At 34.8% G+C, this 21608-nt stretch overlaps 1 protein-coding gene across 5 annotated transcripts in view; it reads right to left on the reverse strand.

The window, feature by feature from the left end:
- The window catches only part of SLC9A9 (solute carrier family 9 member A9), a 196923-nt gene that overhangs the window by 139879 nt on the left and 35436 nt on the right, over positions 1–21608 (reverse strand). For all 5 annotated transcript variants that reach the window (XM_062603253.1, XM_062603254.1, XM_062603251.1 and 2 more), the window contains 2 exons: positions 13562–13677; positions 5517–5622 (listed from right to left, as the gene is read on the reverse strand). In XM_062603253.1, coding sequence (XP_062459237.1) covers positions 5517–5622; positions 13562–13677 — 222 coding nt within the window. The remainder of the gene's footprint in view (positions 1–5516; positions 5623–13561; positions 13678–21608) is intronic.

Raw genomic sequence — 21608 nt, forward strand, 5'->3', positions numbered from 1 at the left:
ATGCACATTGAATAATTAGAGTTCCTCCTTTACAATTTATCCTACTGTAGCAGAAAAGCTCCGTTTACACTACAGAAAGAAAGGCAAAAGCAAGGTGAAATGGGCAACCTGCAAACAATTTGTCATAAATTTCAAGCCTTTTAAGCTATTAGAAAGGGGTCTGGATTCTATGGACAGTTAATTTATCAAGCACAGATATAGTGTCTTATGTTGTAGCTAGATCGTGAAAAATGGACTTGAAATATATCTATTGTTAGAGAAAATGTTATATTCCAAGAACTTTGGAAAATGAAATTTCTTCATCATGGTAAACCACTTAGTAAATCTTTGAACCAATCCACAGAAGCTTATTATGTAGAAGGGGGTTGCAGTACAGTTCTACAAGCACAGATTTTGGGGGGGGGGGGGGGGGGAAGAAAAAGCCTGACTGTTACCTATTTATTTGAGACCATCTTATCTGGCCAATAGATGCTCACTGAATTTCTGCTTCTGTGAGCATCACTGGAAATATGCATCTCACCCACAAATACTGTTCTTATCAGCAAGGGTCATAAAATAACAGGATTACACCTCCAGTTCTTACCTAGTTCTAAGAATTTACCTTTTTGGCACTGGTCCTAGACTTTTGCCAAGGGAGCCTTATGGCCTGACTGTGTCAAGTCTGCACCTTCCATTGCCAATTTTTTGCAAATAGGCATTAATAAGCTTTGTGGAAATCTACACAATCTACAGATACTTTACACAAGAGGCAGGATACCCATTTCAAAACAATCCTCTTTTTTGGGGGGGTCTTTACTTTCCTTTTTACTTTCTTCTGAATGTCCAGGTTTATCATCTCTTCCTTTACATACCCAAGTTATTTCACTTAAAAATGGCAAAGCAAACTTCACAAGAAAACTATGTTTGTAGTATTACTTTTATCTCTGCCCAAAAATATCTCTACTTCTAAGCCTTCTAGGCAATTAGCATTTTGACATGGGAGGTCTTCATTTCATGTGTCAGCTAGCTTCTGTGTTCACTGGTTTCACTGCCATGTGATCATCAACCACACTTTTTATCTCCAGGATTTCCACTTCATTCATGTATCTAACTTGACTTGCGTATAACAAGTTAGTAAATTTATTCCTTGCTGTATGTCTCACATGTGACAATGTCACATGTCCTGTGTCCCCTGGCTGCCACTCACTTGTTTTGATTACCTGTGAAAGACTCTGCCATATGTTGATGTCCTTGCTGCCAATGTGACTTCCACACTATCACCTCTTCCAGAAAGTGGATGAAACTTCCATCAGGCCTACTGAGCAATGAATGATACAGAGCCAGCGGAGAGATGAAGTCATGTCTCTCACATAATGATGATACAAACGCTTCTGACATTAGCTACAATGGAAACATCTCTCGTGTAATGTTCTCTTAGATAATTTGTTAGCAGGGAACATGTATCGGTATTCATTACTGCTTTATACATCCTGCACTCACTGAGCACTCAGCATGAGAAAGATTAAATAGCTCTGCTAAATACACTGTCTCAATGCTAATGACCGGTTCAGCTACTTTTCAGTCACATCTTAAGCTATTCAATGCTTTTTCTACAACTTTTCCACACTTTCTTCATCAAATTTATCTGTAAATGTGCACCACCCATGCCAAGCCCAAACCTATAGTATGTGCACTCAAAATATATGCAGGTGTTTTCTTCAATAAGTGATATATCATACGAAGACAGAACGAAAAAAGAATGAAAGTGAAAAAAAGGTTAACCTTATTTGCTCAAAGATACCCATAAATGATTTATTCAGGGAATTGGATGGCAGAAGGTTAAGTTTATAGCTAACACAATGGCTTTATGTGTGCAGGAACATCTGCAAGCTATATTTTGCTGTCAATGTTTTTGTAAAAAAGCTGAAGAAGTTGAAACCCCAGGAGTTAGAGGATACAAGCAGTGGTAAAAAAAGCCATCCTCTGGAATCTTGTATGAAAATATTCACTACATCATAGACCAACACCCAATTCCATACAGTATATATTGTGATAGAGCAATACAAGAAAAGTAATCTTAGGTGATATTCTTTCATTATGGAAGCTACAGAATAAACTCAGGTAAACTTCTTGGTGATGAAGTACAACATACCTAAGAATGATTTCTTTATTAAAAATTGTAATACAAATATGATTGGAAAGGCCGTTTCATAAAAAGTTGCCATAATCTGTTGTCTAAAATTAAATTCCAGAGAGTGAAACAATCTGTAATTGTAAAGACTATAAGCATATTTAAACACATGTAGAAGAAGCTCGAACATCTTCAGATATATTCTCCTAAATATGTTTTATTTGTTTGCTTTAATGTTAGCATATATAAAATACTTCTACAGAAAAAGCTTATGCTGCAGGTAGACATAGAAGGTGGACAGGGCTGCCAAGTCAATTTGCTGGAAAACTGTAGGAAACTTGTGGTGTTATTACTCATATAGGTTTTTCTGGATAAAAGCAGACATGTTTAGTTATCTAATAAGTTTTGTAGGGCTCTGTTATTATTTTTCTTAAGTGTCTTGAATCCTTGACATAAAAGAGGCTCAAAGATTACGCATTTTGAATATTTGAATTTCCATTTTCTTCCAAAACTTTATTTTCTGTGAGAATTCTCACAAACTTTCTGTTAAAAGGAGACTTTTGTCCTAATAATGAAAAGTTGTAAGCAACTCTGTGAGTTACTTAATGTAGAAAATCCTTGTTACAGCTACAATGCCCTTACAGATGCTCTTGTGTGTATGACCTCTCCAGATGCACAACAGCTTGTCAGCCTTTCTGCAGCCACGATTGTCAATTTGATTCACACTGATCCCTCCTTCATGGGTTATCTTAAAATAGCACAGTATAAATGAAATCTTGCAATTATTACAGATACTCAGGTGTTATGGCAAGATGGCCTATGCTGATTTGGCCCTGAGAACTTGTGTGGTTGATAAATATTTTCTGAGGACAATTGGCCCTGTGCATACAGTCGCAGCAACACGCAGCTTGTTGTTGAAAGAGTAGTGATAGCTGGTCCTGCTGCTGTCCTTTTTAAACTAAGTGATAAACAGCACAGGAAAAATAGAGGTTGGAGGGAGAAGCTGAAGGAAAAGGAGATACCATATAAAGCCTTGCTGGCCCACAGCCATGCTACCTTTGGCTTGCCAAATTGCCACAGCTAGCCATCAAGGCCTTCCCTTTTTTCTTTTCCTCCCTTTCCTGCAGTGAGTCACTCTTGAAGACATTAACTGGGTTATTCTGTGAGCTGATGAAACACACTGTGTACTCTCTTAATCTGTTTTCTGTTCACCATTACATAGTGTACAAAATTACTTAATATTGCTTTTCTAGATTTGTAAACATTATTCTCACACCTTTTTAAATAGTCCCCTATTACTGTAATTATGAACATGTTGTGTTTGCACAGCCTGAGAAGTGTTATGTGTTACAGAGACAAAAAGTAGCTGTTCTTTTGTTGTGAGAGAAAAATAATATTCTTCATTTAAACTCAGTTTGGTTTAGTGGGGTGTTAATGCACTGAAGCCGATATTATCAAGAGGGTATCTTTACTTAAAAGGCAACAGGAAGGAAAATCATGTTAAATTGTGGAAACATTGCATTTTTGCAGAAGCTGATTATTTAAGCCAGAAATTTATGAAACATGGAACTGATGACATCATATATTCTCTCCAGTCTCTAGAAATGATTAAATATGTTAGATAAATCAAAGTATCGGTCACACTGAATATACAGAAAAAATATGCTAGTTTCCAGTGACAACACACATTCTGTAATAAAGAAGACTTGCAATATCCCATGTATACCAAAGAAAACAAGAGAAGGAGATGGCCAGAATTTGCATCAGGCATCCTTCCTATAGGTTTCTTTATCCATGTGCAGGCTGAGGATCATAACTAGGACTTGAGTACTGGGAAGAGTAGAGGTTAGAAACTCAGGAATCATGTACTATCTGATAGTACTTTTCTTTCTAGATTTGCTTTGCAGTTGAGTTGCACCTTTAAGAGATCTATGTGCTTTGACATCACAGCAATGGAAAGCTAGACAGTTAAAGTATTTTAGGTTTCCTTGAGCTTCTTGTAGCCTAATAGTTCCCCAGTCTATAGGAACCTTACACTAACAGATGAAGAATCTAAATGAACTATAAATGTCCAGGCCTTTATTAAATAAAGCTTAGTGTGAGAGAAAAAAAATCACCTACACACTTATTTCCAATTCTAATAGCTACTTTAATGCTTTTCTGTCTGTTCTCTCTGCTGAGGTTTCTATTCTCTGCTCAGTTTTCCTTTTGCATTTTTTTTTTTATTTGATGTACTAGATGCTCTCCTAAGTGACACATTCCAACCACAGTCACTGAATGTGACAGCCATGCTGTATCTAGTCATGAAATGCTCTGCTCAGGCACCTGATAGCATTTCAGAAAAAAACCTCTCTTGCTCTAAAACCAATGTGAGGTGTTTAGCTTAGGTGAATGTAACTAGACTGATAATTGCAGAATGATTGATAAATTAAATAGGAATACTATTTTTTGTATTGTGAAACAATTTTGAGTATTTTTGCAATTCAACTATTTCAAGTTTCTAGATGAGATTTCATAAAATATAAACAAAAAAATACAGACAAAATATATACCTCATTTTTTAATGACTGTAAACTCTGTAAAAGCCTGTTTTCTGAAGGATAGAATAAATCCTAGTTCAAGGATCTGTGTTTTAAGGAGAGAAAGGTGGGACTGAATTGAAGCTTACTGTGAAGCATCTTCAACCATCCTGGAAAACTGAATTCAATTTTGCAGAGTTCTGTTACTTTTAAGATTATCTGAGAGGATTATTTGTATTTCTAGCTAAGCTCCAGGAAGCATATAATACATATAGAGTGGAGTTATAAAGTTGGGATCCTGTTAATCGTATACTTGGCATGTGTGCTTTTAGGACAGCACTTACTTGTGTGATTTTGGTCCACCATTTGTGATCTGTTTGAGGATTTCTGAGAATAACAAAGCTATATATAAACTTAAGATACTATTATCAGATGAAGGTCTGTCAGATTCAATAATCTTGGGTAGACAAACTGAGCTCCTGTGTACCACTTTGTGGTTTTAAGTTTGAAAAAGAGCAGGTTGCAAAAAATAAAAAGAACCTGTCTCCAAATTTATCATTGCCCTATGTCCTAGGAGCTCATTCAGCATTATTTATTCAAGATACCTTGTTGAGAAAGTAAATAATAATAAATCAAAGTGACACATTTTACAGAATATAGTGCTTTCTAGGTTGAAGAAAATGAACTAAAATTGCATTGTAAATGCACAGTTACCATTAACAGTATTGGAAACCTGGTGTTTAACAAACCAAGAATGACTCCAGAACTACACCTCTGTAATCAGATCTTCAAATGTTTTATCTCTAACATAAACTATATCAGTGAGTACCGTATCAGCAATGCAAGCTTGTAAATATCTCACTAAGAATGGAGGTGAGTATACTTACTACGTCAGCACGATAGCCACGGCATCATTTAGGACACTCTCTCCAAACAGGAGTGTGTACAAATCTGTATCTACATGCAGCTCATGGAAAATAGCAAGAACTGTCACTGTATGAAGACAAAGCAAAATGAGTTTGTTATTTTCATATTCCTCTGGCAGTTCAAGAAATAAAGCAATGTTAGAATATGCCTTTTGAGAAGTCCAGTCCTATTTATTGCCCAAGTGGATAACAATAAGTTAAAATCAATGAAGTATATAATCCAGCAAGTCTACAAGTTTTGATGCTTCAGCTTATCTATAATTATCTATAATAATGCTTATCTATCTGTTCATGCATAATAACCTCATACCCTGTCCTACTAGCAGCATAACGACTTTCACCTGAGGTATAGCATATCTGTAGTCATGAAGCTCTCTCATCCAGATTTGGATATCTGATACTTGTAACCCATTTTAAGGTTCCTTCAGCATATCACTAATTTAAGTTGTTACCTCCTCCTTAAGTTATATGCTATATTTGATTGTTATCTTACCAGTGAAATAGAAAAAATAGAATGTGTTGAATTTAAATTGAAGTTGGATAAATAATTTAGACATACATCCCCAAGGGCATTTAGATGCTTGGCTGATATCCAGGTAATTAAGTCCTATTGATATTAAAGAACACCTTATTTGTTTTATGCCTCAGTTTTCTTATCTGTAAACAGGAGATCGCAGTCCATCCCAAGATTCACCTAGCACTTCATAATCTCCAAATGAAGGTGGCTATCTGTGTGCTGTGTTGATATTATTATTATTTCTTTGCATGGACAAAGCAGAGCATTCTCTTTTCAAACAATTTAATGCAAAGGCTCCCAATTATTTGTATGGTTAAAAATTACATGTTAACTCACTGCTTCACTGGTGCTCATTCTAGTACATAATTGTGCAATTGACTCAATCTTTGTAGCCCAGGGATCCCAAAGATTAGGAGTGCTTCTCGGATGCCACATTAACATCTGACGTTTCAGAAATGAAAATTACTTTTACATTGAGATGGTTGCTGATAATTCACAGAAAAACATGAACAGGTGATTATGCTTTGTCTTAATAACATTTTTTGGAACTGTGAAATCATTGCTGATAAGATTTTCTAATGGCACTTAAATGTCTGTTTAATCTGAAAATCAGTTTATAAACCCAAAGTAGATTCTCAGTTCTCCTGTGAGATTTTATGTCAAAGTGATCTCTGTTGATGTGTTATCTTTGAAGAATTTTGGAAGTGTTATTCTACAGAAGACAATCTGGGAGATGTGCGTAGCTGAACGTTTGCTGATATAGCTATATTTAAATTAGATAGTTATATTTTACCATCCTGGTAATCTCACCCATCTACTCCCAGTGCAGTTATAATTTAAACTAGGAAGAGAGCTCTTTCTCCAGGAAGACACAAAGGTGTAGGAAGAATTTTTATTGGCAATAGATACCTTCATGGTTCAACAATACCTATATTCAGGTTTTTGCTTGATTAGCAAAAGCCTTAATGTACTAAATTTGGACCCAATTTAGATTCCCATTCTTACATGTCATTGGCTTGTTTTCTACAACTATTTTCCACTTCCAGCTTTTGCTTATTGGCTAATTAGTTTGGGCTCACATTAATAGTCCCTGAAATAATGACAGAAGGAAAAGAAAATTGTACTCAAAGTCCAGCGTACTGTTGGTATGTATGTGTAGCAGGCCAAGCCAATTAAACAGACACCTACACATTCCTCTCCTTCCTCTTGCCTCCTAAAAAAATCAGCTGTATCTTCTTGCTTTCTCTTCCAACTCTATCACAAAAATCTGACTTAAAATCTTTTCAAATGAACGTGGAATAATAAAGCAAGCAACACAATAATGAAGCAATTGTCTTTTCTGGGAGAGACTGTCCAGTTCACCCATTTCTCCCATTCCCAATGGTGGTTATTGCATCTTCTTTACAGCGTTGCCTGTACCTGACTGAGTACTTCTAGTTTCTTCTCTGTCCCTGTGTTTTCCTGGCCCAAGACACAGCAAGCTTCAGCCATACTACTGATGACAGATATTTGTCTGATCTGTTTTTAAATGGAATGATGTTAGTTCCAGAGATTGCAAGGGAGACTAACCCACTCTTCAGTATTCATGCAGTTTATAAATGCAGTTATTCCTCAATTACTAACCTAAATCTCCCCTCTTTCTCTTCAAGTCTGTAATTTCCATTCCTAGCCTAATGAGAAACAAATAATTTGTCACATTTATTCCCTTTTCTTTCCAGCAACATTTTGCCTATTCAAAGACTCATTTCATCTCCTGCCTAAACTGACTCATTTCTTTCAACCTCCTCCTTTCAGTGAGTTTTCTAGCCTGCTAATCACTTCTAATCAGTTGATAACTTTCCTGACATACAGTGCCCAAAATCAGATCCAAGTACTGTAGGTGACATTTTCTCAACATTTTCTGTTGAGAACGAAAAAAGAAGGGATGTGAAAAGATGCTTTAGAACAAGTAAATAAATCCTTTTTTTTGTTTTGGTTTTTGCTATGTATTGGTACTGATACATATTCAACATTTTCAGATTGTAAACTTGAAATTTTTTAGCAATGAATGCTTATTTTTGATCTTCTATCTATGAATTTGATTATTTCCAAGTGTTATCATTTATCCTTGTTGATTTTAAATCACTGCAAGAATCATACTGAATTCTAACTGTCCTTCAAAGTGTTTACAATCTCCTTTCAGCATAGTGTTATACATTAAAGAAGCATTCTCTATTGCGCTAGCCAACTCATTAATGAAAATGTTAAATAGTATCTTCATGAGAACAGAGCACTGTGTAATTTTTAGCACATTCACCCCATTTAAAAGTTCAATAAAACATTTTCACTTTGTTTTGCCAACCACCAATCATTTCCTCAAGATCACATTTGCCTTCATTAATTAAGAGAATTTATGGATATAGTTCAGAATGAGCATATTAAAAGGGACATGATACCCTTCTATGAAGAAAAGTTAATTTAAATTATTCTCTGGATAGAATAATACTCTATGAATAGTCATTATTGCCCAGAGTAGTCACATCACATTTTGTCTGATGGGAGCCTTTAAGACTCGAGAGAATAAATTTCAAAATTCAGTATTGGCAATCATATACCACAGTAACATATCTAATCTGAGAAATTTCATATCTAAGGCTTCCTGAAGGCACCTTTGGGAAAGAGTAGTTAGGGCTTGGTTTTTGTGTGGTAATTACTTCAAGTATTGTATAATTTATTAGATTCAATATGTATTATGAAAATGCCAAACTACTTTTCATTAAAGTACACATCATCTCTTAATCTCTTATTTCAATCAGGCATATGAGGACAGAGATATAGGTAAAAAACTAGATGGTTAGAAGGACATCTAATTGGGGAACAGCAAACAACCATCTTTTGTGGCAGTAGGATACTAAACCAAATAGAAATAAAAAGTATCAGAGTTTCTGACTCAGAAAGGGTTGTGAACTTTATTAAAAAAAATCAGTGATGGGAAGCATGAAATAGTGGCGCATCTAAGATTTTCACAGTGTTTGTGACAACAGAAATCTCATTCAATTCTTCCTTAACTTCATAGACTGAGGCCACATCTGTTAGATGTTAAACCCAGCATGATTTGGATTGTACCCAAGTCAGAACAAGTGTCTGTAGACCTGTTTGTGAAAGATATCTTTTGATATATGTAGAAACAAATTGGCTTGTTCCTAATTCCTGTAAAATGCATGTCTAACTGAAATATCAGCAAACCACAATAATCCCTGTTAACTGTATCCAATACTTTGCTGTTATGTTTGAAGGTCAGAGAATAAATTAGACCATTATATAAAGTACTGGTATTATATATACCTCAATCTTCTGACTAGAACTATTAATATACTTCATAGCTCATGGGTCTGAATTCTTTTGGGAGGGCAGTATCACATGGGCAGAAAATAAGATGAGAGAAATCTCGCATTTCCTATTGATTTTTCTCTAAAAATAACAATTCTATTTTTAATTATAGCCTCTTTTCCCTGCTAATCAGTCATGACACTCACAGATTAGCTCAGTTTTGAATAAAGTAGAAAAATATTTTAACTAAACCCAAATTTATAAACAGACGTCCATAGAAGTGTAGAAAATATATTAACTTGCTCTATTTATGCATTATGCTTATAATGCAAAATCCTTTGATTTTATGAGTAACTCCTCTTTCTGATAAATATCCAATTTTATCAATAAAAACAGTAGTGCAACTCACATCTCCAGTTCTGCTGTAACCATAGTAACTTCAAATAGAAAAGAGCCTTGTGATTATCAATTTGACCAAAGGTAAGGGAGTTCATATAGTTCAGAAATAGCTGTGCTTCAGCAAACTTTGTGAAGGTAAATGTTTTCTGTGCTTGAAATGTCAAAAGTTATAAAAAAAGAAATGTTAAAGATACATGAAATGTCTTTGGATTGGAAGGTCATTGTGAAGAATGTGTTAATAACACCAACATAGGCGAACTGCCAGAGTTGTACTTTTCAGTTATTTTTTGGTGGCTAAGGCTGAGATCAAATCTTTTCACTCTTTTTTTGACAGTTTTGTTCTGTCATTCACCTTATTCCATTACGACCACTGATACCCTGAAGCAACTTATTGCTGGGGCTTATTGCTGTGTTTGCCTTTCAACCACAGAGGACAATTGTTGTCAGAATGTCCTTATCCATGCTCAGAAGTAAGGCAGTTTCAATTTGAAGGTCTCTGATGCTCAGGGACCGAGAGCTGGAGGCTCCACTCCCCACAACAGCACCTTTTTCACTGTTTCTTTGCTGCTACTGATGAGTGATGCATGTAGAAGAACATAGGGACGAACTACTCCATTTCCTTTGAAGGGATCACACCAAAAAGATTCCAGAGTCAGGTTATATTAGAAATCAAAACACAATTCTGACACAAAGGAAACCCTTTCAACAGCAAAACAGTGAAATCTGTTATTTTACACGGATGAAATAACAAGAATTATCATGTGTTTCCCCAAACACATGCTAAATGATACCTATTAATCAGAATAAGGGAAAACATAAATCCTGGTGTGATATTTTACATCAAAGACTAATGAACAGAGAATTTTTGAATTTTAAAATTCTATTTTAAAATTCCTCTTATCTGAAGTCTTGAATTGCAAAACTTTTTCTGCTGGAAATGATAAATTATTGGAAGGAAATATTTCCTGTAATATGAATGATTCACTTGAAGTAACCTTGTTTTTGTCCCTAAAGTTTCTACCTTTTCTTTCTAGAGATGTGAGAGTTTTTTGAGGCATTCCTGAGTATCACAGATATTTAGAGACCGGTCTACAATGCAAAAAAAAAACCCCAACAACACGTTTCTAAGTATATCCAGTCATAAATTCTTTTCTTAATCTTAGTTCAAGTGCTAGTTTTCTATATAAGGAAAACCACAGCATATTAAGATAAATTCTTCTGAATCGATTTTACGGAAAAATCTGTATATTAAAGATCTTCAAATGCTCTTCAAAAATAAACCCTACATAATGCTATGACATTATTTCCTTCTTCCTAACAATATTTGTAACTTTTAACTGGCATACGTTTGTTTACTGCCCTAGTAGTAAAATTCTTCTTTTGACATATAAACATCTACCACTCATCTTTACTATTACGAATAAGGAGCTCAACCAGAACAATTTCTGTCAAGTCAGCAGATCAGTTTTTAACATCTTTTGAGACTTAATTGCTTTCCACAGCCAAGGGAAATTAAATCTCCTTTTGAAATGATCTTATAATCCTACACAGTGAAGAATTAAATAAAGATCAGGTAGCAAATCTGGCAGGAATTTGTTATTTCATCTTAGGACAGTAATTTATTATTCTATCCTAATTCTATAACACGAACAACATTTTACCAGATTTATTTATTTTTTTTAAGCTAGATATCACTTATAAAATCATTAGACTGACTATTTTATGCCCCAGTACATATCAGTTCTCCAGGGTACCATACGTTAACTGATTTTGGAATTCCAATGAGCTCTTTACATGGCTTGAGATTATAAATAACTAGCAAATCCTAGCACACAATGCAATATTTTCAACAGTTTCTACCATTTAATTAAGAAAGGTTAATTCAAAGTACTTTAAGTGTTCAAGGGACTCAATTTTACAGATAAGACTAGTAAAAACATTCAACAGCTTAGAATACTGTGAATAGATAACAGAAGGAGCAAGACTGAGTACTAAAAAACTCTTGGACGTGCACAGACACTCTGTATGAGCATAAGATTAATTATAAACTGTTTAGTTCATCACACTAGAAGTAGTTTTCTCAACTGCAGTGTCAGCTTTCTAAGCCTATTTAAAAATCTGGGAGAAGTAATCCTTGTCACTTCTTATTCCTTCCAGCACAAGAGAAGCTTCTCTTCCTCCCTCCTCCCTCCCCCTGCCAATGATTGTTTCAGATGAATCAGTGGTGATTTAATACTATTATAATCAAAATCAGTGCATCTGTCTTAGATATAATTCTCCTCATAAGTCCACACATTCATTTGTGAGACTAAATTGTATTGGACTGGAAAATGGGAAAAGAAACTAAGCCAACTGCAAAACTCTATTCATAGCACAATCAAGAAATGTACTTGGAAGCTGTAAGCAGCCTTTTATTCCATAACCAATTTGTTTTCCTAGGTTTTCTTTGTGCTTTCAGTTTGTGTTTTTCTCTTGCTCTGAGGACAGGCTCCAATCATGTGCTAAATCTTATTAAAGTACTTGGGTGATTTTATAAGTGGCAGCATATTGGATGCTTGGATTAATTTGAGAATAACAATTTGATGCAGCTTTTACAGCAATCTACCACAACCAGTTTTGTGGAAATAAGTTGTTTTACACTATATTTTTAAGCCGTCAGAATGATAAATCACAAGTTGAAAGTGTTCTGTTAAATACTGTGTGTTTATTTAAAGAATGAAACAGATTTGTAGAACAATGTTGCTTTCTGTCATTTCTTTTAATAGCCATGAATTTGAAAGATTTATTCATAAGTTTCTCAGAGAAGCTTCTCAAGGGTAGTTAATATTAATGCAGCATGTCATGTGCATCACAAAATACTTTCTGTTCCACTTCCTGTAACAGCTCAACTGAATTATTTTTTCTTTTTTTCTCTTTTTTTTCAAAAATCCAATGTACATTTGCAGGCTCTGAACTGTGTCTCCCTGTAACAACGTATCAAAAAATCCTTTTCACCTCCTCTTTCACTGTTGTTCCACTGACGCAGAAACCAATGCTTTTGTTTTAATATCAGAGTGCTATTAACATTATCAGTGTAACAAAACCTAGACAAATGTTGGAAACCTACACTTACTCTGAGGTTAGCCCTGTTTTGATTAGGAGGTTGGACTAGAAGATCTACAGATGTGCCTTCAAATCCAAATGATTCCAGAATTTTGTGATTCCAAAATTCACTGAGTCTGTTTCCCAGACTTGGAGATTTACTGTAACTTTAGTCTTTAAACCTCAAGTCTGCAATTTCAAGTCATCCTCTTGGTATGTACCTTATTAGAATTCTATTTAACATGAAACACTGCATTCAAATTGTAAACTGATACCTGATAAATAGTATTTATATGGCCAAATATGAAAGCTACGTTTCCTGTATCTTTAAATTGAGTTAGATCACACATGAATGCAACGTCTAAACTATTAACCATGAGGCTTCTGTGTTAGAGCGGTTCTCATATCAGTAATGAGCAGATTGGTGTCCTGAAGACTGAAAAGCAACATTTTTCCAGTCTCCCAGCAATTTCATTTATAAAGTTTGTGAACTAAACATAGATAAACCAGTTACTAAAGAGACCACAAGGGATCTCTGGAGCAAATTTGACTTATGATTATCATAATATCAGACATTTAATAGCTATGGAAATAAAAAAAATCCAGAACAGGGACTTTAAACATTTCTAGGGCACATGCAGTTGAGACATTCTTGTTTACTCTTCTGACTTTTGAAAAAGTAATTTATTTAAAATGTTACCTGGATCTGTGGCAGACATCAGAGATCCAAAAAATAAACAGTCAGTGAAGTGGAATTCCCATTCTTTCAACTGGCCAATGTGTACCATGGCCTTCACAAAACCATACATTATCAACCTGTCAGGGGAAAGATAAGATGGCATCCAGACAGAGTATATAACACTTATGCTTAATTTACAGTGTTAATCAGGTTCTTATTCTCTTAGCTTCTTTTAAATAAACATATCAAGTGAATGTTGAACACAAACTGATAGCATATAAAAATTCTATTCCATATTCAAGTATTGTATTAAAATGTCACAGACAATTCCAAAGCAAAGACTTTTCTGAATAACTGTCATTGCTGGCAGCAGAAGACAGTGGCTTTAGCTGTTTATTTTTCAAAAGGAAAGATAATGTAAGCTTAAGAAGACATTATTAAGGCTAATTTGGCTAATGTAGAATATTTAAACAAAGGCAGTTCTACTATCAGCTCTATGGCTTGCTCTAATATTTCAAAATGAATAGTTTTATTCTATAAGCCTTTAAATGTTAGCTGTATTCAAAGTTCCAGATAAGGTCTCCAAACGTAACAGATATTTAACAATTTACAATGATAGCAAGGCAATGAAGTCACACTTCAAAATGCACTGCTAAATCCTCACTAGTATCACAGGAAATGCTATCACTGGTTTATATAACTACGTAATGCTATCCAAGATGTGTATTCTAACCAGAATCTTGAAATATATAGAAAAAAGAAATTAACTTCTTCTTAGGACCTGTCGTAGATTTTTTAATTTTTATACATTTCCAATGTAGTTAATAAAAAACCCCCATAGCATTTAATACCTTTTCCATAAACACAATACATAAATTGACAACTGTGCTCTTCTAACTACAGGCTTTAAAAAAATAATTTAAGCAGAGCTACATGCATTCACACTTAGCTACTTGTTTCTGAAGTCATGTAAATGGAGATTTGAGCAACAGAGAAAATGCTACAAAACAAACAGCCTAAGAGTTAATTACAAATCATTTTCAGATACTTTACCAAGCTGTAGATTTTCTGAAGTTTTGTAACCTTATTATATTAAGAGGGAAGCAGAGAGTTCACCACAGAATTTCCCAATGGTCCTATGTATTTGTACATGTATTTATATGAGCTGCCTAGCTAAGAGTTAGAATCATAGAATGGTTAGGGTTGGAAAGGACCTTAAGATCATCTAGTTCCAACACCCAAATTACCCACCAATTGTTCTTAAATAGTTTATCCAATTGTGGGTCTCCTTGATTGATAAGCACACTTTCTCTCCATTCCCAAAGAATAATGATTCAAGACCCTTCAGTGGAGTTAGTCTTTTTATCCCCAGCACGAAGATTTCTGTTAAGGAATGAGTTCTCAAAAACTGACTGTGGTGCTGATTTGCAATTGTCTCAAAAGTCAACAGGAATGGAAGTGAACATATGCATGCCTTTTAGAAATAATTGCCCAAACTTGCTTGATATTTTGACAAATGATTCAGTTATAAATATTTTAAAATAACAAATTAAATTAAGTTTTGACTATCCAGCAAATTTACTTGTGGCAATTGTTTAAACACCTGGTGTAGACATCATCCTGGTCTTTAGCATTCTTTCTTTACACATTACTAAATATTTTCAGTATGCCTCAGTTTACCATCTGTACAGAGTTGCAGATGAACTGGACAAAACCAGATTTGGGAGTCTTTCATTCACATAGAAGGTCTAAGTTTGCGATCAAGTTTAGTACAGGACCTGGTCTTACTTCATATACCATCCAATTCTTGGCTGCACTGAAATGGGGAATAAAACTGAAGATCAGACCTAATGTGCCGATTTAGTCACTGGGATGTTAACCTTTATCCATCAGAGAAAGAGAACAGCAAACTCAGAACATGATACCTTTTTTAGTTTTTAATTCATTAACCACTTGATACATTTTGGTAATGCTAAAATGGTAAAAGTCCAAATTTTCAAAAAAAACCCAACTAAGTGCAGACATGCATTTGGAATATGTGAGAAACTGCTGCTTTAAATAAACCACAGGAATCTCTATTTGTACCTCTTCCATCTAGCACATATGAAAACATGCACAGAAATAATTTCCTGTAACATATCTGTTAAAAAGTTGTAAATTGTTACAAGTGTCAGTGACTGAATTTCCTCCAGAATGTTCCTGTCCCACTAAAATGGGACAACCAGTGCTCAACCCAGTGCTCACTTCTGACAGAGAGCAAGCCATCTACACAAATCAGGTTAATAATGTTAGGAACTCTGAAGAATCTTTTTAGTTCCAATTCCTGTCTGTGAGATCTTTTTTTTTTTTTTTCACTTGTACTAATCTAGAATGCTAAATTTTATTTTTTTTATTCTTTTAAAATATTAGAACTGAGCTTTTCAAGACTTCATAAAGGAAATAGCAGCTGAGTTGCAAATCAATGTAAACCTTATTTCCAATGTGCTATGAAAATCTGAACGTTAAAATACACCTGCAAAGTCATTTTAATTCATAGACTTTTTAATCTTGTTTCTAATTTATACTGCAAATTCTTTAGGAAACTGGTTGCTCCATAGACTATGGAACTAACCAGTAAGAAACCGTCCCTGAAGCCTTCTCACCTGGACTTAGTGATGGCTCAGTACTGACAGTAATGTTTGTGAATCACTGATTTGGTCATGGATTTGGAGCATTAATAAACTAATAAAATAGAAGAACAAAACTCAGATTAGCTGTGCTGCAGGACAGCTGACATTTTCTCCACCCAAAAGGCTTTTTAAATTGTGGGAGGATCTCAGCATGTATTTTGCCACTTCAAGAGGAAAAGAAATCCAGTGATGTAACAAAACTCAGGAGAATTCAGAATTTTCCAGATTATGCAAGTCTGGCAATTACAAAGTGCCTCATCTCTAAAAAATGTTACATATGAAGCTGTCATTACACAGTAGAGGAGATACCACATAAACATTGACCTGCTGAAGTAAGAATCATTTTCTGGCAACCTGCACTGTAAATACCATCATTTCCAGTACAAATCAGCAAGTAGATATAAAATCGCAGTACAGCTACGTAAAATAAACTTTAGCCTGACAAATAAAACACCAAAGTAAATAAGAGACAGTGAAGAACCAGAGCAAAACCTGTCAGGTTTAATGATTCTGAGTATTGGGTTGTCCTTACATTTTTGAAGCTGGATGGAATTAAGGATTGCCTCTGTGAAAAAAAGGGGTAAGAATCTCTATGTGTAAAAGGTCCAGGTTTTTTACTACCACCAGTTCTGCTGCTACTAACCTTTTATTGCCACGCATTGAGGAAAGGAGTTGGGAAAGTACACTGGCTGTCTGGGTACTGCTGGAAGTTCCCAGTGAATTTATTTATAAAGCAGCCATCTAGGAAGGCTACTCTTGGACTGGCACACTCTTGATCTAGCTGCTGTTTAAACGTAGGGGAAAAAAAAAGGAGTCCTCTCCTAAGGACTTTACAGAGTAATTACTACACAAGAAACTAAATGCTCAGAAGAGCTTTAGGTGCAGCTTAACAGAAACCTATTTTTTGCAAGAGTTTTCTTTAGCACCAGTTGGTTTTAAGGGATCTAAAAAGTGATACTGAAGTTTCTTTGGGTTTTTTTGGGAAGTTCTTGTCAGGAAGTTCTAAATAGTGAAACATCCATCCAGCATTCTGCTAGTAAAAGAGAGATAATTTACAGTTTTAAAGCAGAGACAAACAGGGTATGTCTGATGCAGAATAGAATAGGGAGGCTGGAGGAAAGATGCAATGGAGGAAGCTGTCAAGGGACCAGGAGAATGATTTTAACAGAATCATGTAAATAGCCATAAACAGGATCACACTATGTCTGTGAAGCAAAAAGATACTGGAGTCATCTAGACAGGAAAGATGAGAGTCTGGCAAGAGTTTTAGCCACATAAGTGGATGAGAAAAGGCATATAAGGAATATGTCAGTAAGCAGCATACTAGACGTCTAAATATACAATAAAAAAGGCTGTACTGGACTTAAATGCAGCTCATAAAAATACAACCCCAGTTACCAACATTTCTGGGAACACAACGTGTGTCCAAAAGAACTGCTGAGATGGGCTAGATACACACAAACCATGAACAAAGGGGGACAAGATGACAGTGACAAGCAGGCTACTTTTGTGATATGAGACAACACAAGTTGAAATATATCTTACAAATCTCTCATGGTAAAAGTACGCCTGAATGGTGCAGTCAGGTGAGAAAAGCTGTGCTGAGATTTGTTTCCTAAGAAAAACTGGCCAAATCTTCAGCTTGCAGAAACTGGCATCACAGCACCTATTCCTCGGCATTAGAGCAAACTGAAATATTTATGTCAATAAATACATATTGGCATGCTGGTTTATAGGATACAGCTTCTTAGATGAGCAACTGCATCCTCACATGCAAACTAATTGGAAAACCAATCAGTTCTAAAAGAACCTACTCTTAATTTAAAGCTGTCTAGGACAGAATGTAACAGAAACCACCAAGTGAAGATGTACAGTACACATACCATAACCTCAATACAGACAGACACATCTGCCTGATGTTTTTGTCAGCAATTGTATTTTCTTCAGTTTTGTTATTCATTGCAACATAAGTACTGAATCTCACTGCTAAGAGTCTTTATTATGTTAAAGGTTTAAAAAGCATAATTCCAAATTTAAGGTGTTTGTACAGTTATACTACGTAGCATGAATGAGACTCGTAATTTAAATCTTTCTTGCCAAATATATTTTTTAACCTGCAGAGAATTTTTCTTCTCATATTCTAACTCCCTAAAGATTCCTACTCTATCTAGACATGATTATCTTGTAGCCTGAAGCCAGTTGAACATAGCTGCAGATTGTAATCATGCAACCAAAAGATGAAAAAGAACTGAGTTGCATTTCTTTCTTTTCACAAGAAATAGTAATATTAATAAGCCAAGAATAGGAAAAAATAGATTATTTTATTCTTGCTTGTGTATGAAATAGCATAGTGATTGATTGATATCACAACAGTAATAAAAAGTTACTAGTCAGAATTTAAAATACATGCTGGAAAACACGAACAGTAGAGATGAAAATTAAATACACATTCCTTTATTCTGATCTATTTCTACCATACCAATATATTCCTATAACTTTTTCTATATAGGGAAATGCTTCTTATCAAATGTTTTGGCTACAGTGATTTATTATTTCAAAGTGCTTTATGTACTGTTATATTCTTCTTTTTGTCATCTTTTAAATCAGTTTTGTCACTAGAAAGGGTTTTATGGGTTTTTCTTCAAGAAATCATTTTCTAACTCAAAAAACCCTCAGTGAAGTGTCTCTGGTACAAATAAAGCAATAATAAATTTACCTTAAGCTATTCTGTATAAATTGAATACTAAGAAAACCCCTTTGGCTATAGAAATAACTGGAAGAACAGAAAAGAAACTGGCTTTACAATTCCAGTGCATACCTAGTTACCTGAGGCACAGTGACTGCTCAACAGCTGAGTATTAGAAATATAAGCATAGCTTTAGGTTATAGATCTGACAAACAGTTCAAGTGAGCACAGCTGTGCTCCTGGCAGGACATTTGGTGATGTAAGAAGTGCTTTTGCTTATCATTTCCCAGTGAGCAATGGGAACCACCAAGTAGTTTTTTAGTAGTCACAGATTACCTTTTTTTGCTTCATAAATCAGAAGTTTCGATGGGAAAGCCTACTGGAGAGAAACACACTTTACACCTCACAGATATGATGTATGTGGAAGAAAGGCTGTGTTTCAGTCACCATAGTTCTACAGATAACTTAACTTACTAAGGTATTCCTGTGGTATTGGACTTTTGGGATAGTAATGGCTGTTCAAATTTATTTAAACTATCAAGCAAACAGATACAGAACATGGATTAAAACATCCAGCACAGGTTTCTGTATCAGTAATTTGGGGACCATCAGTTACAGAAAAAGTGGAGATGTGATACATGCTTCAAAATGTTTACCTTAGGTTCTGCAACCCATCTTTACTGTTACAGGACCAAAGTGAAAGATGGCCCTTAATGCTGAAACTGGGAGAGATCAATTGAAAAGCATGCAAACACATGCATTTGATGCTTTAGGACTGGCTTGAATGAGACTATGCAGAATGCCTGTAGTGGTCAGAAAGCCTGAATGTCTGAGACTTTGCTTACTTAAAAACAACCTCCTATGGAGTTGTGCTCAAGTAAAGACCTGCTGCAGGTCAGTATGAATTTTATTTTGGTTAGTCTTCCATTGTACATTTGACCATGGAAAATATCAACTGAGATACAGAAATTCTTTCATTTAAAATAGAAAAAAACATTTTACCCAGGTTTAAAATTTCAAGATGCAGTTCTGGATTTTGCAAACTATGCTAACAATGCAACAAAAGTGAGTGAGGAGTGAAGAAAGGGGAGTAAAGTGTGAAGCATATATATAAGCTGAAAAGTTCTGTACTGTAGTTTTACAATGTTTTGCATCAAAGACATACAAATCAATTCACCACAGCTCACAACTGCACAGTACTATTTAATGTGTTTTTAATATGCCTCTAATGAGGAAAACAAAGCTTCAGGATCTCTGTGTTCCTGAGCTCTATTTAAATCAGATCCATTATGCATTACATACATAAAACCCTGAACCTCTTTGCAATTAGAAAGCTGTACTTGATCTTTGAGTGATAACCAAAATCTCATAATTACTTGCACAAATGAGCCATGAAACAGTGTCAACTGTACTGTGTCCGTATGACAGTGCCACTGAATATTTAATTGCACTACAAAGATTTAAATATTACTTCAAGATTTACTTTACTCAGTATTATTAATGAGAGAATCTCCCATAGATAATGAATAACTGACAATCCTACACACATATTTTGAGACAGATATCCTTATGACAGTAAAAATAAAATCTAAAAAAAAACCAGTCAGACATAAAATCTTCCAGATACAACGATAATTATTTCAGAAATGCCTAAATCATGGCTGTACAGAAGGTGGTGGAATTCTACTCAAAATATTAGTGACACTAAGAGACTTCCATATGAAAAGAGAAGGACTGAAAATACCTACTTTACATAGGGGAAATAAGATAGTGACAGTAGCACCTACAGTGGTTAAAAACATTGTAATTAAATGTCAGTAATTCTGAGTTCTCAGATTACAGAACTGTTGTCACAGACTGAACTAAAACATAGTTCAGTCAGGGTATTAGGTAATTCAGATTCATTACTTGGCTAATTCATTCAGTCAACAATTAATGCAGTCCATCAACTAATTATTTCAATTACTATCATTATTATAGCAATCGTAACGTGCAAGCTTCTTCTTTACCTACAGGATGTCAATTTATCCTCAAACCATTCAAGAGTTTTATAAGCTGAAGAAAACCTATTGCAGCAATTATAAAATCGCCTTCTCTAAGAGAAGTTTCTTTCAATTTCTTAGCTGAGTGGGTGCTCTATATTCTGAAATGTGAAGACCCCTAATCCCATCTCATTATCAATATAAATGTCTGACACTATTAAAAACTCTGCTAAATCCACAGCTTTAACAACATCTGATAGCATTAAGTATAATGGATTAGCTACAGACCAAGAACAAAAGTCTGTATCTGTTTTCTTCATCTTTGAAGCTTCAGATGTGCTAACCTTTAATATCATTGACTAACACCTCATTATTATATTGACAGAGGGATATATAAGGATCATTTTGTCTTTCCTTTTCAACCTCAAGAATATTCCACGTGCCAAAAGAAAACTTTTATATGAGTTTTCTTCAGAGCTGCATGTAACAGCAAAATCCTACTTTAAGAAGTAGGTTTCAGGACAGCTGACATTGTTAGTATAAAAGACCTGTCTAGGGAAATTCTTCAAACCTCACAGTCCTGAATGATTAAAAGACAAAAAAAAAGTCTGATTCAGCAGAAATTCAGAAGAAAAGTATTTTGAGTCAAGAAACTGAGAATCAATAATATTTTGAACTCCTTCTCCAAGTATAGAAACATTGCTAGATACTAACCTGCAATCCAGTCTATG

The sequence above is a fragment of the Pezoporus occidentalis genome, unplaced genomic scaffold (assembly GCF_034315485.1).
Source record: "Pezoporus occidentalis ecotype Australia unplaced genomic scaffold, CSIRO_AGI_Poc_V1 ctg8, whole genome shotgun sequence".
Lineage (NCBI taxonomy): Eukaryota > Metazoa > Chordata > Aves > Psittaciformes > Psittacidae > Pezoporus > Pezoporus occidentalis.